General features: G+C 38.4%; 1 protein-coding gene across 4 annotated transcripts in view; it reads left to right on the forward strand.

Moving 5' to 3' along the window:
• The window catches only part of ptprub (protein tyrosine phosphatase receptor type Ub), a 528,033-nt gene that overhangs the window by 462,959 nt on the left and 40,059 nt on the right, over window positions 1-25,015 (forward strand). For all 4 annotated transcript variants that reach the window (XM_062063249.1, XM_062063250.1, XM_062063251.1 and 1 more), the window contains 3 exons: window positions 3,914-4,011; window positions 9,596-9,712; window positions 23,642-23,796. In XM_062063249.1, coding sequence (XP_061919233.1) covers window positions 3,914-4,011; window positions 9,596-9,712; window positions 23,642-23,796 — 370 coding nt within the window. The remainder of the gene's footprint in view (window positions 1-3,913; window positions 4,012-9,595; window positions 9,713-23,641; window positions 23,797-25,015) is intronic.

A 25,015-nucleotide genomic window follows, 5' to 3' on the forward strand; every position in this document is an offset into this window, starting at 1 on the left:
ATTTACAATCCGCAAAATATGTAAAAACACAGTTTAAACATCACAAAATGCCACATAATTCAGTCAGCCATGTTGAATTATCCGCTTCGAATTCCTTCGGTTATTTCCGGAGATTGACATCACAATGGGAACGCTGCCGCACTCTGGCAATAGTATCAGATCAGTCATACAGGTAATATGCAAAATTAGAGAGAGATGTGCTGTCTATCATTCATAATCCCTACATAAGACATGAACACATCGGATTCCCACATCTGCTGTACCTTCCAAGGTTTTTCGTTGTTCCCATCGGGTTCTTGCCTTGATGTGCGATCTGAGCCGAGGATGTCGTTGTGGCTTGTGCAGCCCTGTGACACATTTGGAATTAAGGGCTGTGTAAGTAAACTTTGATTGATTGAACACATATGTAGTCAGTGGGGTCTCTCTTTTTCGCCCACAAAATCCTCTAAATAACCATCCAAAACCCGGCAACAATACTCTATATGCATATCGTGACCTGAATATTAACCAAATATAAGCGTTAACGAAGACAAACTATTTCTTAGCAACGCAATTATACAAACTTTACTGTGAGCAGGACGCGATGTCCTGCTGCTCTCGCATCATTGTGTCTCCGCTTGTCAAAGTTATTCTAGATTAGAAATCATGCCCCCCATCTGGATATTAGGAGGATTTTGTCTTGAATCTAGAAGTTGTTCATATGTGACATTCAATTCATACCCGGAGATGGAGACAAACACAACCAAAGACAGTGTCTGCAGGGAAACTTTTACTTGTTAACTCTTCGTGTGGATCATTATTAATTCTTCATCCAAACGGGTCAATATGGACATCCTATCAATCGTCATTGAAGTAAGAGCAGACATTGTCCAGTAATACTGCTACATGATGCTTAGTGTTTCACTAAAGCTGGATCTGTTTGGCAGAGCTTCTAAAACTTGTAGATTATCCTCCTTATATTCAGGATCAACAATATAAGGTTTTAGATCATAATTTTGCCCAAAGTAATTGTTGGCTTTCACAAAGTCTGCACGATTTGCATTGTTGTTGGTGGGGAAGGGATCTTTGGTTCCTACCTCTCCATCACGCGATCATTATCCTCATTATCTCTCAAAATGGCTCGGGAATCTCTGTGAGATTGATACTATTTTGATCATATCTATTTATTCGCAAACTTTATAAGTCTTTCAGTGTCATACATCAGATATAAATGATAATAGCTTTAATATAGAGGCAACTTGTTTTTCCATTCTACTGGTTAGTTTATTTTGGAAACAATAGCAAAAAATTACAAAATATAAACCTGCTTCATTTTTGTGTTTAATGTTTTTTTTTTTCAAGGAAACATAAAAAAATGCAATCTGCTGTCAGCTATTTCTTCAACAAATATAATTCTCAGAAGAGAAAGATAAACTAAATGTTGCAGTTTCAATGGGGGGTCCTCACAACTCTATATGTAATATAGATATCGCATACAGAAAATTTGAAGGATGATACACAATGTCATACATTTTGTGCATTAAAGATGCTAAAATCAACCCAGTGTGTTACTAAACAAATTAATGTATTATCTAATAATATATAAATAGTCTAACATCGAAGTGGTGCTACATATATATATTTTTTTCAGATCAATGACACTTCTGAAATTTGATTAACCATGATGAATCGCAGGTCACTAGTCACTTGCATAATCCAAAAAAAACAAAAAACATTTAATATAGATATTTAACTCTCAGAATGTCATCCAGTAACATTTTTTAAATTCATCCATCCATCCATTTACTACCACTTATTCCCTAAAGGAAAGTTAATTATTTGCTCAAAACTTGATAACAGTTTTATCTAAAGTCCTGTCAGGTTGTATTTTTGGAGTGAAATTTGACAGCGAGCACACCAGTCGGAGTCTCCCGCTTACCTTTGCACTGAGGTATGCACTGACTTCATCGCTGACCATAGAATAACCATATAGTAAGCCATGCCTCCTTTCAGTGGGCAAGTAAAAATAAAAGAGCATGTACAGTAAAAAATATTTGCGTGATTTATGTGTGTATATACAGGATTAATGCAATATGTTTTGTGATTAATCACCTGATTTAACTTCTTATTTTTGATAGCCCTAATAATGATATATCTCATTAATTATTAATTTTATTTTTTTAAATAAGCCAGGAGCCAATAAAAAAAAAGCTGGGAGCCTAAAATGGCCCACGTACCGCACTTAAGACACCCCTGGTTTACGTTTCTGTTTAAGAAAGTAAAAAGTTCAAGTGTGAATTTTTAGAAAAGTAGTTCCTTATTGGCTAAAGTGCAGCATTAATAACTTCATTTTGTAGCCCCATACTCAATCTCAACTGAAGATTGCCGGCATACTGTTTTAGTCCTATCCACTTTGTCTGTTTATGTATTGGAAATGGAAGCTGAAGTATTTAAAAAACAGGGGACTCTCGGTTGTGGACTCTCCTCAGCACTATCGCTAGCCACAAGTCACGACTCATGCTAACCAAAGGCTGAGTCCTCCTGTTTTCATCCGCCTTTCTTGTAGATAGAACTAAGGTTGGACTTGGATCGAACACATCTGTTTCTTATCTTAGTTTATATAACCTGGAATGTTGACAAGCTGACCCGGTAGAGGGTTCCTTTGACATGGCCTGGTTTGGACAGGTTGACCTGCTTTTTATTAGCCAAAGCTCTTGTTTAGGAGAGATTGATTTAAATCAGTACCCACCACCACCCTGCATGATCCTGCAAATATGACTGGTAAGGAAGCTTACCTATAATTTATGGCTGTCAGTTTGCAGCACCAAGCAGGAGGAACGGGCCCGCACCTACATTTTATTCCAATCCTGTTTGGGACGCCAATATGATGAAGAGAAAAAACACTCAACACGGTTACATCGGTTAAAGTTGCAGTCTCGTTACCATTTATATTGCAGCCTCTTAAATACCCTATTTTGAAGTCATAGCGGATGTGTTTCTAAGGACAGCAGATATCATGCGTCAGGTAAACCTGTCGATACCAGGCACATTACCAGTACAGCTTTTCAACATTCCAGGTTATATAAACTCAGATAAGAAACCGATGTTCAACTAAGTTAAACCTTAGTTCTATTCACAACACCTTCCACCTCAAATGCCTCACTTTTTCACCCGCTTTCAAGCAAACTGCTGAGGCTTGTGGAGGTGCATCGCAATACCGAACGTCTTTTTCCCCCACTTGAAATGTGTACCATGTGGGACGCAGCTGGACCCAACAAAAGCTCCCTACAAAAATTGAGAATCTGAATATTTTATACAGTATTCACCCCTAATACATAAACAATTTATTGAGCTATCATGTCATGTGGGAGGAGGTGCCATGCATGCGATTGTCTGTCAACAAATGCCACAAAGCTGGTAAATTAATCAAGATCTGCCTATTGATGACTTCTAATGTAACCCTAGTCATTTCTACAGACTCTTATACTCAATCTATTCTTGAGCATGAGATTTTTTTGCCAGAGCTCATGTCACTAAGTCGCCCAAGATCACTCTTTCAGAAAAAGACAGAGATGAAAGTTGGAAGTGCGAAGGAAAAATCTGCTCAGTAGGGTTTCCATCTCGCTCGCTTCAGTCTTCAGTTTTAATGTTTAGCCCTTTTAAACGTTTCAAAGAGTGACTGATGGTCCTCCAGGCTTTCATCATCGTCTGCCGTTGTTTTGTCACCCGTCGCCTTCTTGTCTGCTGGGACTTCCCCTATAGCTTTATTAACGGCACCATCTTGAGCGATCCTGCCATCATAGCAAGGACACTTAGGTCGCAATAATACAGGAGTGCTCAAAGCAGCACCCCTCGCAACGAGATGACAGGCATTTGATGCTGCTCTTTCTCATTGTTTTATTTCTCTTCTACTTTAATTTCCTCTTCTTGCCAGGACCCAAGCAGGAGACGCTGTATGATTTCTGGAGGATGGTGTGGCAGGAGAATTGTTTCAGCATCGTCATGATCACCAAACTGGTTGAAGTTGGCAGGGTAAGTCAGGTGCTCGCAGAGTGTTTTTTGTTTGTTTTGTGTATTACACAACCGGATTAAAATACACACAATGAACTGATTTGATTGCATTGTGCAATGAAAGATAATCACTTCAGGAACTGGTCGTTTAATTTTGGAAATGATCTGGATTGTGTTATGGATACAGGGACACATTTAGAATGCACTGAATAAACAACACAATTTTAAAGGAACTAATATCAGCAGAAATACTCCACCTCCATGTACTGTAGAATCATTAAAGCAGGATTTGTTTTCATAATCGATTCAAATACACAATTGTGAGCTATTAATAACTTTTTTTTTAAACATTTAAAGACAAATGTAAAGTGATTCAACTTAACCTAAAGTTATTAAGTAATCTTAGTTTAACAAGACTTATTCTAAGGGATTTACTGAAATCTAAAGTCTGCTTTTTGTTCATTTATAATTAAACTTTTTATAATCCCTGAGGATTAGACCATTGCACATCTAGTTGTTTTTTAATAACCCCTATCATTGATGTCCATTGTTTGATAGTAAAACAGTATTAGGATAGATACATGTGTTAGCATTGACATTTGTATAGGTAACATTCAAGAGAAAGTCTTAGTATTTATGCGGAACTCTTTCAAAGTTTCTGTTTGTATTATCAAGGGTCAATCTTCCTAATTTGTCATATATAGCATTAGGGGTGTAACGGTACACACAAATTTCGGTTCGGTACGTACCTCGGTTTAGAGGTCACGGTTGGGTTCATTTTCGGTACAGTAAGAAAACAACAAAATATAAATGTTTTGGTTATCTATTTACCAAATTTGCAAAATCTTCCACCAGAAATAGTTTTTTTAGTGGAATATTTGATGTGAAGTAATCGGAACCTTGGATAGGTCAATAATTCATAATAACATTGATTTTGATTCAATATTATGTTTTGAGCAATGACAGTTTGAAAGAAAAAAAAAACAGCTTTGTATTATTAGTCAACATTGTAACTTTTTCTAAATTACATTTAACCTTTAAGCTTTTTTATTTCACTTTTGTTATGTTTTTGTTTATTTTAATAGTATTTTTAGAATGTGCCGTGGGCCTTTAAAACATTAGCTGTGGGCCGCAAATGGCCTCCGGGGCACACTTTTGACACCCCTGCTATAGATAATAAAAAATGTAATCTGATAAATCTATGGATAAAAAGCAGAGCCTGGCGACGCAAGCGTGTTTATCATAACCCTCTCGCTCTCTCTGTCTCTGCCCCTCCCTCACGAATGCTGCTGCGCGCACAATTTGTTTTGTTTTTAACCCCTTCTTAACCCTGAACGTACATTGAAAATACACGCAACCCTAACTCAAAATGCCGGACATTTGAGGCATTTAAGAAACTCTGCCCTGACAGCTCCGCAAAAGAGGACATGTCCGGTGAAAAGAGGACGTATGGTCAGTCTATCGTAGCCCGTTAGCTGCTAGCATGCCGTGTGTTGTGCCTCGGTGTGCATTGTTTACACAACGTGCGGTACGCTACTTAATATGTCCGTGTGGAAACTCGTTCGGTATACCTCCTAACCGAACCGGAAGCCTCGTACCAAAACGGTTCAATACAAATACACGTACCGTTACACCCCTATATAGCGTACATAGTAAAACAGAATAGTACTTGTCTAGAATGTGATCTTTTGTCACGTTGCCAAAATAACAATTTGTTTTTATTGTGCTATAGCTTTAAACAAGGGTGGGACTTGAATTGGACATGGACGATCCTCAATCATCCATCCATCCATCCATTTTCTACCGCTTGTCCCGATCCTCAGTCAATCAAACCTAATTTATAAATCCCCTTACATCAGCTATAGCTTCCCATCCAACCTGATGGAGTTTGAGAGGTACTGCAAAAAGGAATGGGCGAAACTGCCCAAAGATAGGTGTGCCAAGCTTGTGGCATTGTATTCAAAAAGACTTGAGGCTGTAAAAGTTGCATCAACAAAGTATGAGCAAAGGCTGTGAATACTAATGGACATGTGATTTAAATTTTTTTAATTTAGTTTTAGTTTTAACAAGTTTGCTTATTTGTTATATGTATGTAGAATGTTGAGGACAAAAATGTATCTATTCCATTTTGGAATAAAGCTGTAACATAACAAAATCTGGAAAACGTGAAGCACTGTGAATACTTTAAGGATGTATTGTGTTTATGTATGTTTGAGTCATGGTGTGTCCACATCTTCAGTGTGTTTGGATGAGAACATCATTTGTCATGAACAAAATGATGAGATAACTGCGCAAATGTTCCCGTTGAAGAAACATAATGACACATATTTACCAGATTGTTTAGAAGTGTTAGTAAGCAGGTTTATACAAGGTCTTAGTGCATTATTCTTTTTTTAATGATGACCATTTTATATGGATGATCCTGTGTTTTCACAGAATAACATCAAAGGAGTGCAGTGTTGTGTTATAAGCATTTACATAATAGTTCTAACGACTGTATGCTTTGTGAACTGTGCTGGGCCTTACTTGTGATGCAGGAACGGATATTCTCAGACGCACATTATTTCCATTATTATTTGCACACATCACATAAATACTAAGGTATATTCTACCACAAGTGGCCCATGTGTTTTCTACCCAGTTAGAAAAATAATATCACACCATTTTAGAGCCCTGGCCTCACATGCAGTTTCGTTCTGCATGGCAACAACTTTTGAAAACAGTCAACAAATGAGAATCCTTGTTGAATCCTCAACCTAATAGCCAAATCATACCTACCTTACACTTTCTATAATAACTAATACTTATTTTCACCTCTTGGGATTAAACATATACACAACACAGTAACACAGATTAACTGTGACCGTTTTCAAAATAAAACTGTGATGTGTCATACACAAAACAATGTAGCACTCGCAGACGTCACAGTGGAATACAGTGATGACGTACATGTATGTTTCTGTCCTGCTTCAGCTTGAATTGGGTACACCAATGTGAAGTAATGCAATACATGCACATAATCATAATACAGTGGTACCTCCAAATTCAAAACGATCCGTCCATGACACTTTGAATCTCCAAGTTCTTCATATTTTAGAACATGTTTTTCCTTATAGAAAATATTGCAATTATTTTATTTGGTCAAGGCTCAAACTGTCACAATTAAATAACATTATTAAACTGCATAGGCAGTGTTTTAAGTACCACTTTCAAATTTTAGGCCCCGGGGCCAAATGTGGTCCACCACATCATTTTATGTTGCCCGCAAAAGCCTTAGAAATAATATGCGCCGATAAAGCATTTAATCTTTCTTACTAAATGTATAGTTCTTGCAATTTTGATTGACAAAATTGCAATTGCATATCTTTTAACTTAAATGTTACTATGTACCAATATATTCCAAACATTTTTATTCTTAAAAAAAATAAACACCTCAATATCTGCTTGTCACCCTTCAGTTATTGATCAATTCGTATGTGAAAAAAATTCAAATGCATAAGCAATCGTGTAATATCAAGAGGCCATTATACATTAATATTTATATACATTTACTGTTACAATTAAGCGGCCCTCTGATGTCAGTTATAACTGCAATGTGGCCCTAAATGAAAACAACTTTAACACCACTAATCTACAAAAAGAATCATCTGCTAGTCTTATTTTATTATATTATTAATATTCTTTATCTCACGTATAAATACATTTTTGTTGGCGCAAACACACACCTATTGCTTGGATTCAAAATGACGTCACGTCCTGCTCATTGAATACGCGTGGTGTTCAAGCCGGCCTCTGTTGTCAATGGATACAAGGTCCCGTTTAGAACTTTCTCAAAGAAAAATGCCATATGCTTGTGCTGTTTTTGGCTGTGCGAACCATTTAAATCACAAATAAGATAAACGTTTCTTCAGAGTTCCTCAAGAGATAATCAAGAATGGTGGAAGAGTGCAAGATTTTATGTAAGACGGCGACAAAAGCAGCACGCACTCCAGTCCAAGTGAGAGCCGAAGAATGCACGAGTTTGCTGTGACCACTCTGTTAAAGATTTGTTTAATATACTTTTATTGTTTAGTGTTTCCCATTTAAGCATTATCTAGATATTATTTATATTTCTTAAGACACACTTTTGCCACAAGTGTTACGAAAAGTACCAACCAACTTGGCAAGTCTAAATAAAATAAATCAAATGTGAGCAAAACCTAAAAGAGATAAGCATTTACCAAAGGCAACAATCAAAAATTAAGCTTTCAGCATTTACACAACGCTGAAATCTATAGTTATATTTTGATAAAGACGGGGAAAAACATGCATACTTATAAACAGCGCATGCAACAGCAAGGGCAAGTAACAAACATGGTGGTAGACACAAAGTTCAATCATGAAATGTAACCTTACTCGAGGCAAAAACAATGCATATTTATCCGGGAGAGTCTTGATACCAATGTCTTTGACCCAGCCACACACAAAGAAGTTGTAGACCTCCATGCTTTTCCAAGTTTTCATCTGTTTTGTTGTGTAGAACGATGTCTGGAGCACACAATAGTTCGATATGTTTGTGAACTCCACCGACGACTAATCCTTAATCAATCGACAATTTTGAAAAAAAATTAAGTTTAGGGATCTATTCCATTGCATAGTTGGATTTGTTGCTCATATCTGCTTTTTCCAGGAATGTATAGGCCCCTTGTGTACTCAGTGTGCTTGCTGTACAACAGCCATCTTATCTTGGTTAACCACCGGTGGCTTTCACTTTCGGGAAGAAGTCACTTGGTGGAATACAAGCAATATATACACATATATAGGCACATAGTATGTGCCTATATATGTGCCACATACATATACTAGTCCTAAATAACGGTAAAACCAACAAGTAATAGGTAAATAAATACCCAAATAATAATAATGTAAACCCCTTATGATTTTTAGAAACCCTTATTTCTGTATGCAGGTGAAACTCAAAATAATTGAATATCGTGCAAAGGTTTGTTTATTCCAGCAATTCGATTTTGAGTCTTCTTTTGATATAATTTTAATGATTATGGCCTACAGCTAATAAAAAAAAATGCTCGAATTGAAAATCTCAGAAAATTTTTGGTTTTCAAAAACTTTAAGCCATGATCATCAAAATGATAACAAATAAAGGCTTTACATATCTCACCTAGCATTTAATAAGTTTATATCACATATTACTTTCACGTTTGAAGTTGAATGAACTTTTCCATGATATTATTTTAGTTTCGCATGTACAGTATATTGAAAACCATGTCTTTGTATCTCTATGGTTGGATATTCTTTTAACCTTGCATTCAAACTCATATTTTGTATGCAACACATTATGTATGTATTCTATTTGAATTGAATTGACTGAACTGCAAACATTTATATTCAATGCACTTAAATTACAAAATTGCATATGTTGCCTTCTCCAGCAAGTAGTGAGTAAGCAAGCTAAACTTGACAGTGGTAAGTTATAAAGATGATGATACTATCTAGATTCCACTGCTGGAATATTTGACACCTTTAAGAGCCACTACTAACTTAGTAGTGATATGTATTTGCAACAGAAGTAAGATGAGGTTTGATTGTGCATTATTTTTGTATGCAGGTGAAATGCTGTAAATATTGGCCTGAAGACAGCGAGATGTACGGGGATATTAAAATCACTCTGCTCAAAACGGAGACGCTTGCTGAATATACAGTCCGCACTTTTGCCTTGGAGAGGGTGAGTTTATGATCAATACATGCACTTTGTGGTTATGAAATGTCATGTAATATTTGATGTATCATATTCTGGTGACTCAGCAACCAAGTGGAAAGTACAAGTGACAAGTCTATTTGAAAGAAGATATCTGTTTGAAAGGCAACCTTTATATGTACAAATGCCTGTGTAAAGGTGGAAAATTATCCATAACTGGTTCACATTAACTTTTTTTTTCATTTGTCAGCATGGGAATTGATAAGATTTTTTCGGTTTGGATTCCACTTTCAATTCTGCTTAACGATTCGTTTTTTTATCGCTTCTTATTTGGAAAGAAAAAGATGGAATAGCATCAATTTTGTTTAGTTTAGAGGTAACAGGACCTTACAAAGCCTACAGTGAGGTCTCAAGAGACACATATATAGCATAGAAACAATTAACTTTTTGGAAAATGTATTAAAGAAATACATATTCTTCTGTATAATTTAACAAAATAAAACATGTGGACATTACATAAGAATGTGGAATGTTGGTAATGTGATAATAACATGCAAAATGAGATATGTCAAGCCTTTATTTGTTCTAATTGTGATGATTATGGTTTACAGTTTATGAAAACATTGAATTTAAAATCTTAGAAAATGTGGGTTTTCAAAAACTGTAAGCCATGTTTAATCAAAAGTATAACAAATAAAGGCTTGCCATAGCTTACTTTGCATGTAATGAGTTATCCTCGCATATTAGTTTCACATTTGAAGTTAATTGCTGACAAGAATGGACTTTTACATGATAATCCAATATTTAAAATGTCACCTCTATAATATAATGACTGAATGAAAATCTGGTGGGAGGAAAACATGCAACTTTTCTCAGACTACAATTGAACATTCACATACCAAAAAAAGGACTGTCTACTGTGGCAAATGGGTGCAAGCTTTCGACCACAACTTATTTACTGCTCGGTGACATTCATCTAGCGGCAGATGTGAACTGGAGCGAGTACTGCCCGCCTCGGAGTTAGTCAGAATCTGTCTCTCCTCTCTCGACATGCTCATCTAAATAAGAAGACATTTATTTCAATTTAACAAACAATAGCGCTATCATAATAGGCGGTGAGTAAGTACCTGTTGTATTCAGATGACGTGCTAGCGTTACTGCTGCTGGGATGACATCGGAGTGGTTCTAAAACGTTTCTCTAGGTCGTCCTCAGACGAGCCTTCCATCGTTGCTTCCAGTCATCCCTATTCTCCATACATTTGGCCAGTTCCTTGGTACTCTGAGCTCCTGCATCCTTCTTGAGTATGTCCACGTATGTTAGTGTGGGACGTCCTCTTGACCGATGCCCATGTGTTGGTTCCCACAGCACCAATTTGCTGGCTGGCAGCTCCTGATGCTTTTGGCAGTGTCCTGCTAGACTCATTCTCCTTACAGCGATCTTCTCGCTCACCCTTGGCATTCCCTTGTAGAGGATTTTGTTGGTTACGTACGCACTCTTGTTGATGTTAAGCACTGCACGCAGCATCCTGGTGTAGCATCCATCCAGAGACTTCACCAGGATTGGCTTCAGGGTCCAGCATTCGCTGCCATAGAGGAGAACTGACTCAAGTGTCGCATAGAAGAAGCTGAGTTTGATTTGGCGGGGGAGGTTGGAGTTCCATACACTGGTCATGCCGTTCAGGGCCCTCCATACAAGTGCCTTCCTCACTTTTAGATCTTGCTCAGTTGAGTTGACCCATGCGCCCAGGTATTTGAAGACCTCAACTTCTTTCAGCACAGTGCCTCCTGCTGTTATCAGAGGTCGATGTTCTGGTGGAACGTTGTAGGTCATGACCTCAGTTTTCTTGGCATTTAGCCTAAGGCCAACCTTGGCGCACTCTTGCTCTACCCTGTGTAGTAGTTCTTGTGCTTGTTCCACGTTGTTGGAGAGCAGACTGTTGTCATCTGCGTAGTCAAGGTCTGTCAGGACCACTGCCGATTGTCGACTCGACTTCCTAAAACGTGACTTTCATTTATACTGTAGTTATTGCATGTTGTATGTTCAGATGTTTCAGAATATTGCTCGTATGTCCTCTTTTTGATGTACTGTCTTGAAAATGTACCCTTTCCTATGCAAACTTCTAATACATCCTTCAATCAATAGGGATGTTCTGATGCCGACACGGCACTTTTTGGAGGTATTGGTATTTGAGAGTATTTGTAGCTAAATCTCCGATACCATACTAATATTTATTTTGTAGAAAACCTCGGGTCTATGACCTAAATAGAGCACACACGGCCCTAAAGTCAAGCAACTTAATAAAACCCTTGAATGCCTGCAATGCAGAAGCACACAATGAAGTTAGCGCGGCTGAAGCTAACAAGGCAGGACAAAAATAACAAACATTATTGTGGGAAACTAATAGAATTGATAGTATTGGATGATCAACCACTCTTAATGGTAAAGAAATTGGGATTTTGCCGCTTGTCTGGTCGTAAATACATGACCGAAAAAGCCTTTCCCGACCTGTATAAGAACTAATCTCCACAAAATCATGCAGCGCGGACTTTGGCAGCTTTACGACAAGATATTTGGAGCAGTGAAGTCACGTCTTTATCAGTGATTATCTTAAAAGCACCCTGGGTCGGCCAGGGGGCTATAGTATTTAATAGATACAAACTATTGGTAAGTTTTCTTGCATTTTTACAAAGCTTCTATGAAAGCAAATGCTTTCCATAGCATCTTAAACATGGTAAAATCTCTTCAACTTTACAATTAAACTAGATTAGAGCAGCGGTTAGCATGTTCTCCTCTCCTTCTGCCCTAATGAGTGTCCGCGTTAGATCTGCATTTTAGAATTGTGTCTATTTGGCTACTTTATTTAACATAAAGTGAATAATTGATATTTTGGCATTCCTCCATCGATTCAGCATTGTCCACATTCTTAACGGGATTTATCCCACCTCTACTGGACAGTGTTCCTTAAAGGCTGTAACCTAAATACTAAACATACTTAAAACACTCCATTTTCATAGTTGTATAAAACAACCGTTTTGGAAATGTGTGTATTTTTCCGTCATTTTTCATAATTTGACAGTAACTACTTATTTGTTTTATACCTGTGGTTAGACTGTCCGCCCTGAGATCGGTAGGTTGTGAGTTCAAACCCCGGCCGAGTCATACCAAAGACTATAAAAAAATGGGACCCATTACCTCCCTGCTTGGCACTCAGCATCAAGGGTTGGAATTGGGGGTTAAATCACTAAAATGATTCCCGGGCGCGGCACCGCTGCTGCCCACTACTCCCCTCACCTCCCAGAGGGTGAACAAGGGGATGGGTCGAATGCAGAGGACAAATTTCACCACACCTAGTGTGTGTGACAATCATTGGTACTTTAACTTTAACTTAACTTTAACCTACAAAACTGGCAAAAAATCCATGTAAACTGTTAGCCTGCTCGTAAGATATCATCAACAATATCCATGACTTTTAGTTTTATACCTACAAAACTGGCAAACATGTTGACATGCTAATAATCGTTAGCATACCATCAAGATATCACCAAATAACAATATCCATGTTTTTTCGTTTTACACCTACGAAAGTGCGGCTACATTTTGACAAACTAATTACAGTTAGCATACTAGCAAGCTTGCGCCATGTAACAATATCCATGACTTTTAGTGTAATATCTACAAAACTGGCTAATTGTTGACATGTTGACGGTTAGCATCACAGCACTAAGTACAGTACAAAGAGTCCTAAATGTCCTGAATAAGTTAAGCATCTTGACTTTGGAATAGTTTGAGAAGTGTGAGAGTACAGTGGGAGCTCGATTTACGAATGTAATTGGTATTTGAACAGGGTTCTTAAATAGAAAAGTTTGTATATTGAAGAAAATTATCCATAAAAAACAATGTAAATCTGAATAATAAGTTCCAGCCTTAGCAAAAGTTCAAATTAGTAGAATTGTGTACATTTAAATGCAATATAAAGTACTATACAGTACTGTATATTAAACAAACATAACAAAGGGGTGATGGAATGAACTTTGTATTTATTAAAAAATCCAAAAATACAATGACTTGCTGAACTGTTCTACTCGTATGCAGCCGCCCTGGTGACATGCACACAGGCAATCACTAGCCCTGTGGTGCACTCAGAGTTTGAAATCACAAAACTCCTTAATGTTAACAACCAAGTCCCTACAATAATTAGGAATAAAAATAAAATCTATTTTACCTTGTTGATTAATCTTCCTGAAGGGAGAGGAGTGTCAACAAAGCTGTGGCTGTTTCCTACCACTCATTGCTTGTCCATTGCTTAGTTTGGACTCATTTTGAGGTAGCAAAACTGGGGGAAAAACTTGTAAAAAGGCTAAAAATCACTTAAAAAGCACACAAGGTAGCACTTAGCAAAGTAGCTAAGAGCATATTTCAGGGAGAGTCCCACATTTCAGGGCCCTTCCTGAAAATCTACCAGGGCCACCATTATCACAAATTTTTGTTTATTTGATTTGCTTCACTGGGCGCTGTTTTCGGCCTGGCAATAATAATGGTTATATTCATATGAATGAATCTGAATTCAAACAAAGACACAAGTCATGCAATCGTATAATTGTAATCATTTCAATAACCCCCTTGGCCTCTTCTGAAAAACTAATTTGATCCACACTAATGTTCCCTCTAAGGCAGACCTGGGCATTCTGCGGCCCGCGGGCCGCATCCGGCCCTTTGTGCGTCCCTGTCCGGCCTGCGTGAGGCCAATTATAAATTACAAAATACATTTTAAAAAGTATCTATGTCGAGTGTGCAATACAACGGTGCTGCTTTTGTTTTGAAAATCGTTATTTGTATTACTTCCTTGTGGACGTATGCGTGTGCGTGATTGTGAGTGAATGTGAACAGCTGCAATTACAAAATAAAGTTGAAAAAACATCTATGTCCTGCACGCAATACAACTGTGCTGCTTTTATTTTGAAAAGTATTATTTATGGGCGTGTGTCCGTGTGTAACCTGCGAGTGAAGGTGCACATGCAGCGACAAGTGATGCACGGTTTACACCCGAGACGCTAAAAAGAGAAAAGTTGATGAGGAATGCCGTGTTTTCAACAAGACATGAACTGCAAAGCAACGTCCCCTCACCTAAGGTGCGTGCCTGCGCAATTGCGCACTGCTCAAGCGTCCGCTGCGCGCAGCAAGTATATGCCGCGCACCAAATCAAATCCCATCTGAATTCTAAACAAAATAAACATATTTATTCTATGGAATTTTGCAATGCAACTTTGAGTGACAGTGACAACAAGCGGCCCTAATGGTGTTCGTCAACACCGTTCAATTGAACACCGTTCAATTATTGTAACGTCTATCGAGATGCTTCGAGGACAGGAATTGTATCGATCACTTTATTGAACAAAACTGTTTATATTCGGACATAACCACACCAAAAACATGAGTAAAACAATTCTATCTCGAAAAACTAGTCATTTTCTGCTGTACAAACCAGGCCAAAACCAACTTGTCATCTGTCACCAACACGCATAGCACTAAACCACTGGTGCGTTTATGGCTACACAAAAAGTCGGACAACTCAAACACCACACAAAGTTACACTATGACTCCTCAGTCATACGTGTGCTTATTTAACTGTCATTTATTATTAATGTTAATTTATTTATATTAGTCATGGAATGCTGTTACACACACTATGTTGAAGTATTACTATTATTATTAATTATTATTATTATTATTATTATTATTATTTATCTTACGGTATATATCAAAAATAATATTGAGCAAAATTTAATTGAAATATTGTCGATGTGGCCCTCCAGCAGTGCTCGGGTAGCTCATGCGGCCCCCGGTAAAAATTAATTGCCCACCCCTGCTCTAAGGTGTGCGCCTCTGCAGTTGCGCGCTGCTTCCTTGTCCTCCACGAACGAGTCAGTGCAGCGTTCAAATCCAAATCCAATTTAAACTCTAAACAAAATAAACACATAAGAAATTATACTGTACCATTTTCAACAAGTGGTCATAACAGATAAAAGGAGGAGGTGCAGTGCATCAACAAACATTATACTGAGCAAAACTGATTACTGTCGGCCGGCGGATAACCACACCAAACATCAGCAACAAAATTACTATTCAACAAAACTGTTTACTTTCTGTCGTAATCACACTAAACAAAACACATGTCATATTGACAGCAGCCGCTCACTCTTTCATTTGCGTCAAAAGACCCACACACTTGGCTCAGCCAGTGACACATTCATGGCAGCAAAAACAGTCGGACAACTCATCTGTATAATTTCTCATAATCACTAATTGATTACTAATTATTAGCACCTCTTTGTGTATATATATATATATATATATATATATATATATATATATATATATATATATATATATATATATATATATATATATATATATATATATATACACTACCGTTCAAAAGTTTGGGGTCACATTGAAATGTCCTTATTTTTGAAGGAAAAGCACTTTAAACTAGTCTTAACTTTAAAGAAATACACTCTACACATTGCTAATGTGGTAAATGACTATTCTAGCTGCAAATGTCTGGTTTTTGGTGCAATATCTACATAGGTGTATAGAGGCCCATTTCCAGCAACTATCACTCCAGTGCTCTAATGGTACAATGTGTTTGCTCACTGGCTCAGAAGGCTAATTGATGATTAGAAAACCCTTGTGCAATCATGTTCACACATCTGAAAACAGTTTAGCTCGTTACAGAAGCTACAAAACTGACCTTCCTTTGAGCAGATTGAGTTTCTGGAGCATCACATTTGTGGGGTCAATTAAACGCTCAAAATGGCCAGAAAAAGAGAACTTTCATCTGAAAACTCGACAGTCTATTCTTGTTCTTAGAAATGAAGTCTATTCCACAAAATGGTTTGGGTGACCCCAAACTTTTGAACGGTAGTGTATATATATATATATTTGAGACCTCAGCATTAGGGAGATATTCAAAAGGGCCATGGCAGGGGGTGGGGGGTCTCTCATTCATTCATTCATTCATTCGTAAATAAATGAATATATATATATAGTTCTGTTATACGTATATATGTTCATTTATTTATGAATGAATATATATATATATATATATATATATATATATGTTTATGTATATATACATATATATATATATATATATATATATATATATATATATATATATATATATATATATATATATATATGCATACATATTTATATATACATATATATATATATATATATATATATATATATATATATATATATATATATATATATATATATATATATATATATATATATATATATATATATATATATATATATATACTACCGTTCAAAAGTTTGGGGTCACATTGAAATGTCCTTATTTTTGAAGGAAAAGCACTGTACTTTTCAATGAAGATAACTTTAACCTAGTCTTAACTTTAAAGAAATACACTCTATACATTGCTAATGTGGTAAATGACTATTCTAGCTGCAAATGTCTGGTTTTTGGTGCAATATCTACATAGGTGTATAGAGGCCCATTTCCAGCAACTATCACTCCAGTGTTCTAATGGTACAAAGTGTATGCTCATTGGCTCAGAAGGCTAATTGATGATTAGAAAACCCTTGTGCAATCATGTTCACACATCTGAAAACAGTTTAGCTCGTTACAGAAGCTACAAAACTGGCCTTCCTTTGAGCAGATTAAGTTTCTGGAGCATCACATATGTTGGGTCAATTAAACGCTCAAAATGGCCAGAAAAAGAGAACTTTCATCTGAAACTCGACAGTCTATTCCTGTTCTTAGAAATGAAGGCTATTCCACAAAATTGTTTGGGTGACCCCAAACTTTTGAACGGCAGTGTATATATATACAGTTGTGCTCATTCTCAATTCCTTGGATATATTTTTATACCCCTTTCCTGTTTTATGCAGTTCAATTACCTTTTCTCGCAGATCCTTTGACAATTATTTTGCCTTCCCCATGACTCAGAATCCAGAAACATCTGTGCAGCACTGGGTGAAAGATGCAATGGTCTGTCAGAAGCCCAGAAACTCACTGACCTTTTATACACACACATTAATTACAAACAAACAGGTCACAAGTGAGGATTGGAACCTTGATTAGCCATTCAAACCTGTTTGTGTCAACTTTTGTGCATGTTATCAGATCAAAGTCACTGGGGTATGTAAACTTTTGATCAGGGTCATTTGGGTACTTTCTTTTGTCATTTTGATTTAAAAAGAGTAAACACAGTTGTTTGCCAATAAATAGCTTCACACAACCATTAAGCATGAGTGGAAGAAAGGTTGTTGTATTATCATTCATATTCTCTGAAGAATGGCCAAGAAATCATATATTCTCCCAGGGTATGTAAACTTATGAGCACAACTGTATATATATATATATATATATATATATTCATTTATTTACGAATGAATGAATGAATGAAGGAGAGACCCCCCACCCCCCTGCCATAGCCCTTTTGATTATCTCCCTAATGCTGAGGTCTCAAGGTTGGCAAGTATGGCTGACAGTACTTCTGTGCTGAATAAATGAGCACCGGAGAGCGATCAGTCTTCCCATAAAATGGCTGTGCTGCAAGACACACAATGGATAGATACAAACCCCGTTTCCATATGAGTTGGGAAATTGTGTTAGATGTAAATATAAACGGAATACAATGATTTGCAAATCATTTTCAACCCATATTCAGTTGAATATGCTACAAAGACAACATATTTGATGTTCAAACTGACAAACAATTTTTTTTTTGCAAATAATCATTAACTTTAGAATTTGATGCCAGCAACACGTGACAAAGAAGTTGGGAAAAGTGGCAATAAATACTGATAAAGTTGAGGAATGCTCATCAAACACTTATTTGGAACATCCCACAGGTGAACAGGCAAATTGGGAACAGATGGGTGCCATGATTGGGTATAAAAGTAGATTCCGTGAAATGCTCAGTCATTCACAAACAAGGATGGTTGCGAGGGTCACCACTTTTTCAACAAATGCGTGAGCAAATTGTTGAACAGTTTAAGAAAAACCTTTCTCAACCAGCTATTGCAAGGAATTTAGGGATTTCACCATCTACGGTCCGTAATATCATCAAAGGGTTCAGAGAATCTGGAGAAATCACTGTACGTAAGCAGCTAAGCCCGTGACCTTCAATCCCTCAGGCTGTACTGCATCAACAAATGACATCAGTGTGTAAAGCACATATGTCAGAGTCAAGGCCCGCGGGCCATATCCGGCCCGCGAGAAGGTTTTTTACGGCCCTTGGGATGATCTTGATTTATTATTAGAACCGGCCCGCAGACCGCAGATCTTTTTTTTTTTTTTTTTTTTTTTTTTTTTTTTTTTTTTTTTTTTTTAGACCGCAGATCTTTTACACGCACCAAGCGGATGCCGGTCCAAGGTTCCGAAAGGGGGCGAGCGGCCCGCCGGGACGCGCCTGCCGGCCGAAGGGCTGCAGCCCGGCCGTCAGTCGCGGAGCCCGCCGTGCCACGCGCGCCAAGGGGGCGGGCCGAAACCCGGCCCCGAGGCCCTGAGACTTCTGCTTTGTTTCCCCAAACCGCGCGTCACCGCCGGGCCCGCACCACCGTCGGGCTGCAGCCCGAGCGTCGGTGGCGGAACCCGTCATGTGCCGCGCGCGCCAAGCGGAGCGGGGGGGTCAAGCGGGCCGAAACCCGCAGGCCACCCCCTCACCACGAGGCCCTGAGACTTCTGCGTTTGACCCCTACGCGCGGCCTGTCGGGACGCGCCCGCCGTCAAGCCACGAGGGCCAGCCGTCGGGTCGCGGAGCCCGCCGTGCCACGCGCGCCAAGGGGCGGGCCGAAACCAGCGGGGGGTTTCGGGCACCCAACTCGCCTCCCTCCCACGGAGGGAGGAGGGGGGTTTAATGTGAACATTACTGTGCAATCACATATTTAGAGTTTTTACTCAATTCAAGTTTAAAAGTTAAAGTTTAATATTTGTTTTCACTGCATGTTACTTCTCCTTAAACAAAGTGTTGTTTTTGATTTATAGATTTTTGCACTTTATTTTATTGTATTTCAATTTAATTATATTTTAAAAATATTTCAGTTGAGTGGATGATAGAAAATTGCTATTATTGTTTTTTTCTTTGAAGTAAATTTAGCCCACTTTTGCTAAAATAGAAAATATAGGCTACTGATGGTGCCTTGAATACCGGTTTCTTTCATTTAATGTTCATGTTATGGGGATTTTTATATAAAGGAAATTTGTCTTTTGTGTCTGTTGAAAATTAAAGATTACTGACAGAGCCATAAGAAAATATTGCTTTATTTATCTGATCATATTGGAATATATTTGTTAGGTTTTCAGTAGGTTCAATTAGGTTCACTAGACTATATGCGTCATTTAAAAATTTTTCAATGAACATTCGAACAGTCCGGCCCTCGGCTTGTAGCTAAATTTTTTATTTGGCCCTCCGTCCATTTGACTTTGACACCCCTGGTGTAAAGGATACCACCACATGGGCTCAGGAACACTTCAGAAACCCACTGTCAGTAACTACAGTTGGTCGCTACATCTGTAAGTGCAAGTTAAAACTCTCCTATGCAAAGCGAAAACCGTTTATCAACAACACCCAGAAACGCCGTCAGCTTCGCTGGGCCTGAGCTAATCTAAGATGGACTGATACAAAGTGGAAAAGTGTTCTGTGGTCTGACGAGTCCACATTTCGAATTACTTTTGGAAACTGTGGACGTCGTGTCCTCCGGACCAAAGAGGAAAAGAACCATCCGGATTGTTATAGGCACAAAGTTGAAAAGCCAGCATCTTTGATGGTATGGGGGTGTATTAGTGCCCAAGACATGGGTAACTTACACATCTGTGAAGGCGCCATTAATGCTGAAAGGTACATACAGGTTTTAGAGCAACATATGTTGCCATCCAAGCAACGTTACCATGGACGCCCCTGCTTATTTCAGCAAGACAATGCCAAGCCACGTGTTACATCAACGTGGCTTCATAGTAAACGAGTGCGGGTACTAGACTGGCCTGCCTGTAGTCCAGACCTGTCTCCCATTGAAAATGTGTGGCGCATTATGAAGCCTAAAATACCACAACGGAGACCCCCGGACTGTTGAACAACTTAAGCTGTACATCAAGCAAGAATGGGAAATAATTCCACCTAAGAAGCATAAAAAATGTGTCTCCTCAGTTCCCAAACGTTTACTGAGTGTTGTTAAAAGGAAAGGCCATGTAACACAGTGGTGAACATGCCCTTTCCCAACTACTTTGGCACGTGTTGCAGCCATGAAACTCTAATTTAATTATTATTTGCAAAAAAAAAGAAAATTTTATGAGTTTGAACATCAAATATCTTGTCTTTGTAGTGCATTCAATTGAATATGGGTTGAAAAGGATTTGCAAATCATTGTATTCACAATTTCCCAACTCATATGGAAACGAGGTTTGTAAAATGTTTGCACACAGAGACAAGGTTTGTACAACAAAGCATATTTTTATTTGGCCTGAGGTTCGTGCGAATATGGGTTCGTAAATGGAGGTTCCACTGTAAGTGATTCCGTAATACTCCAGAATTATCAATTGGAATTTGAATTATTATTTTTTTAGTTCAAATTGGAGTTGCAATTCTACTTCGTGTTTGCGATCTAAATTTAAATTAGTGGAATACACTGGAATTTGAGAAGACCTTCTCAATTACATTTGGAATTTTATACAAGTTTCATAGACAAAAATATGTCTATTAAAGATGTCTATATTGCTTCAAGTAAGTATATAATTATATAGTTTTCTTACATCACAATTGCCTGGTTTAGTTTGTATCATAAATAAATATAAAAACTTGTCTTTTAAGGAAGGCCTACAGCCTTGAGGGCGACTTGAGGATGGGAGGAAAACAAGATACAGTTGGAGAAGGAATTAAAGATCTGTGGCTTTTTTCCAAATAATTAGGGTCGTACGGTATACCGGTATTGGTAAAGTATCGCGGTACTAATGAATCAAAAACGGTACTATACTCTGTTTGAAAAGTACCAGTTCCCGGGCATGACGGCGCATTGTCACGTCGGGACATTGCTGGTTTAGAGCAGAGGAGCATGTTTGGCAGCGCACAATCACGGAGTACTTACAAGCAGACACAGTGTGTAGACAGAAAAGGGAGAACGGACGCATTTTGGCTTAAAAACTAACGATAAAGGTGAAGTTATAACACTGAAACGCCCTCAGGAAGAGGTGCTTTAAGACATGGCTAACTAGCTAGCGGCGAACGTCCATTCGCAGTCGGCAGTGTTTTAGCTACTTCTAAATCACTAATCCTTGTCTCCATGGCGACGAATAAAGTAAGTTTCTTATAAGTATCATCCCTTCAGAACGAGGAATATCTAAACATGCTTCACTACACACCGTAGGGGGATACATCCACTGTAATGATACCAAGTACAATAGTGTATCTAGTCGATACTACTATGATTACATCGATATTTTTTATCGTCACAAAATCTTTTTTCCTTTTTTAAAAATTCATATTATGTTAATAAACTCAGGAAATATGTCCCTGGACACATGAGGACTTTGAATATGACCAATGTATGATCCTGTAACTACTTAGTATCGGATCGATACATACATTTGTGGTATCATCCAAAACTAATGTAAAGTATCAAACAACAGAAGAATAAGTGATTATTACATTTTAACAGAAGTGTAGACAGAACATGTTAAAAGAGAAAGTAAGCAGATATTAACAGTAAATGAACAAGTAGATTAATAATTCATTTTCTACCACATGTCCCTCATAATGTTGACAAAATAAAATGGAAAATGACACAATATGTTACTGCATACGTTAGCAGACAAATTAGGAGCCTTTGTTTGCTTACTTACTACTAAAAGACAAGTTGTCTTGTATGTTCACTATTTTATTTAAGGACAAAATTGTTCTTCGATTGCAATAAGAAACATATGTTTAATGTACCCTAAGATTCTTTTGTTAAAATAAAGCAGAAAATGCCATTTTTTTGTAGTCCCGAATAGTATTGAAACGTATCGAAATACATTTTGGTACTGGTACCGGTACTAAAATATTGGTACCGGGACAACACTACAAATAATAATAAAACAAAATTGCAATTCAATTTATGAGCAAAGATGGATCTGCATGCATGTCCTTGATTTCCTTTTATGTAACTTGTTATGAACTCAATTTGGACATGTTTCCTCTCTGCACGTAAAGTAAGCCTTCAAATTAGAAGTAGCACATTAAAAAGGGATTAAATACTTGATAGAGTTTGCTGCTGATGGGCTTGAAGGTCACGTGTTAATCTCGGAGGATTTAAGAGTCGCTACATGGACGCGGCGCCTGTCTCTCCAACATGGCTGTTCCAGTGTTTGCCGCTGTCGGCCTCTTCCCTGTCTGTCAATCTTCTGGGGATCCTCACTGGAGGAGTTCCAAGCATCTCTGGAGTGACAGTGGCACAAACACAGCATTATCAACACACTGTCACACTCGCTCTCCCTGAGCACACTCTGCTTAGTCAAATCAGCAAGAATTTTTGGGTGCCTGCGACAGCTTGTTTTTTTTAATAGCCTCTTCCATTTTTAAAGGGGGCTGGATTTCCCTCTTCAACAAATCTTTGCTTGGCAACACTTTTATAGAGGGTGCAAATTGTTGTGTGGCTGCAGCCGGCCCCCCCTTGAGCTCAGAGTGCCTGAGTTATTCCTTTCTCCGTCTGTAAAACTGCAGCCGCTGCGACAGTGCGATGCCCTGGGGCCCAACTGTCCTGGAAGACCTAAGACCCCACATAAATAGCGCCCCGAGCCAAGAAATCTGTCACATCTATCACAAAGGTTGAACGTCACTAAATAGATGGAAGCATGTTTGGAAATGTGAAAAGGGCCTGAAGGATGCCTTGACTGGGATGCAAAATGCTGTGTTTTAGACACTACTGTTTACTGTTTCTGTTGACAGAGAGGATACTCAACCAAGCATGAAGTCCGTCAGTTCCACTTCACATCCTGGCCTGAGCACGGGGTGCCCTATCACGCCACTGGACTCTTGGCCTTTATACGAAGAGTAAAAGCCTCCACGCCTCCTGATGCCGGCCCTGTGGTGGTCCACTGCAGGTAACCTCATTTTTTACCACCTTTACTATTGCAGCCAGTAAATTTGAATAGGTTGCATTGTTGTCTGTTGTGATGCTTAAAAGTCAGTTCCTTATTTGGCATATCAGCATGTCCAGTTAGGCCGAACGATTGCGAAAACATTTCACCTGCTGTTTTGCTAATGTCACATACAACAAGCAAGCAAGACAAGCCCTACTTAGAAATTGGTGATTCCGAACTAGTTTTTACAGTCGCTAACTGTACCTAGGGTTGCCAACCGTCCCTTGAAAAACATAATCGTCCTTGTAAACGTCTCTTTGTGTGGGGGGGGGGTTCACCTGAGGCCGATAGATCGTCTGGAGCCCGGTATACAGGTTTGAGCAAGTCTTTATTAACATATACACAAAGGTGCTGGACTTTTCAGTCAGCCGTCAGCCGCCGACCACGCCCCCCTCCACAGTCCTGTATTTAGAGACGTCCCAAAAAGGGACACACTTTGTCCTATATTACCGTGACAATCAAAGATAGTTTGTAAAATGCTGATTAATGAATGACAAACAACAAAATTAGTCCCTGATGGGTGCTGCACCTTCGTAAATAGAAAAGTTTCAGTGACGTGCGGTGAGGTTCATGGCTGGTGAGGCACTGACTTCATCACAGTCAGATTTACAAACATATGAACCCTAAAGAGTATCTTATTCACCATTTGATTGGCAGCAGTTAACGGGTTGTGTTTAAAAGCTCATACCAGCATTCTTCCCTGCTTGGCACTCAGCATCAAGGGTTGGAATTGGGGGTTAAATCACCAAAAAATATTCCCGGGCGTGGCGCCGCTGCTGCCCACTGCTCCCCTCACAAATCCGTGCTGCAGTCTGCAGGTGTACCTAATGTTGTGGCCCAGCAGTCATTCACAACTCCTCCAACACGAACATTATTGTTTTTGCACTTTTTGGCTTCTTATTAAATAACTTTTTTAAATAGATTCAATCTTGCACGTGGAAAGTTTAAGTGTGGGCTTTAGTTGATATAACACTCCCGTCAGGGGGTGCATTCTACGGCGGGAGTGCATTAACCGGCACAAGGAGGCGGGGTTACTGCGAGCCTCAGCCAGTGCGTCTTCGCGGCAGTTTTATGATTGCTCAGCACAAGAAATACGTTACACACATACAGTTGTTGACAAAATACACTGTACATTATATACCTCAGCTAACTAAACTATGGAAATGTATTATATAATTCA

Source organism: Entelurus aequoreus, linkage group LG11, assembly GCF_033978785.1.
Source record: "Entelurus aequoreus isolate RoL-2023_Sb linkage group LG11, RoL_Eaeq_v1.1, whole genome shotgun sequence".
Taxonomy (NCBI): Eukaryota; Metazoa; Chordata; class Actinopteri; order Syngnathiformes; family Syngnathidae; genus Entelurus; species Entelurus aequoreus.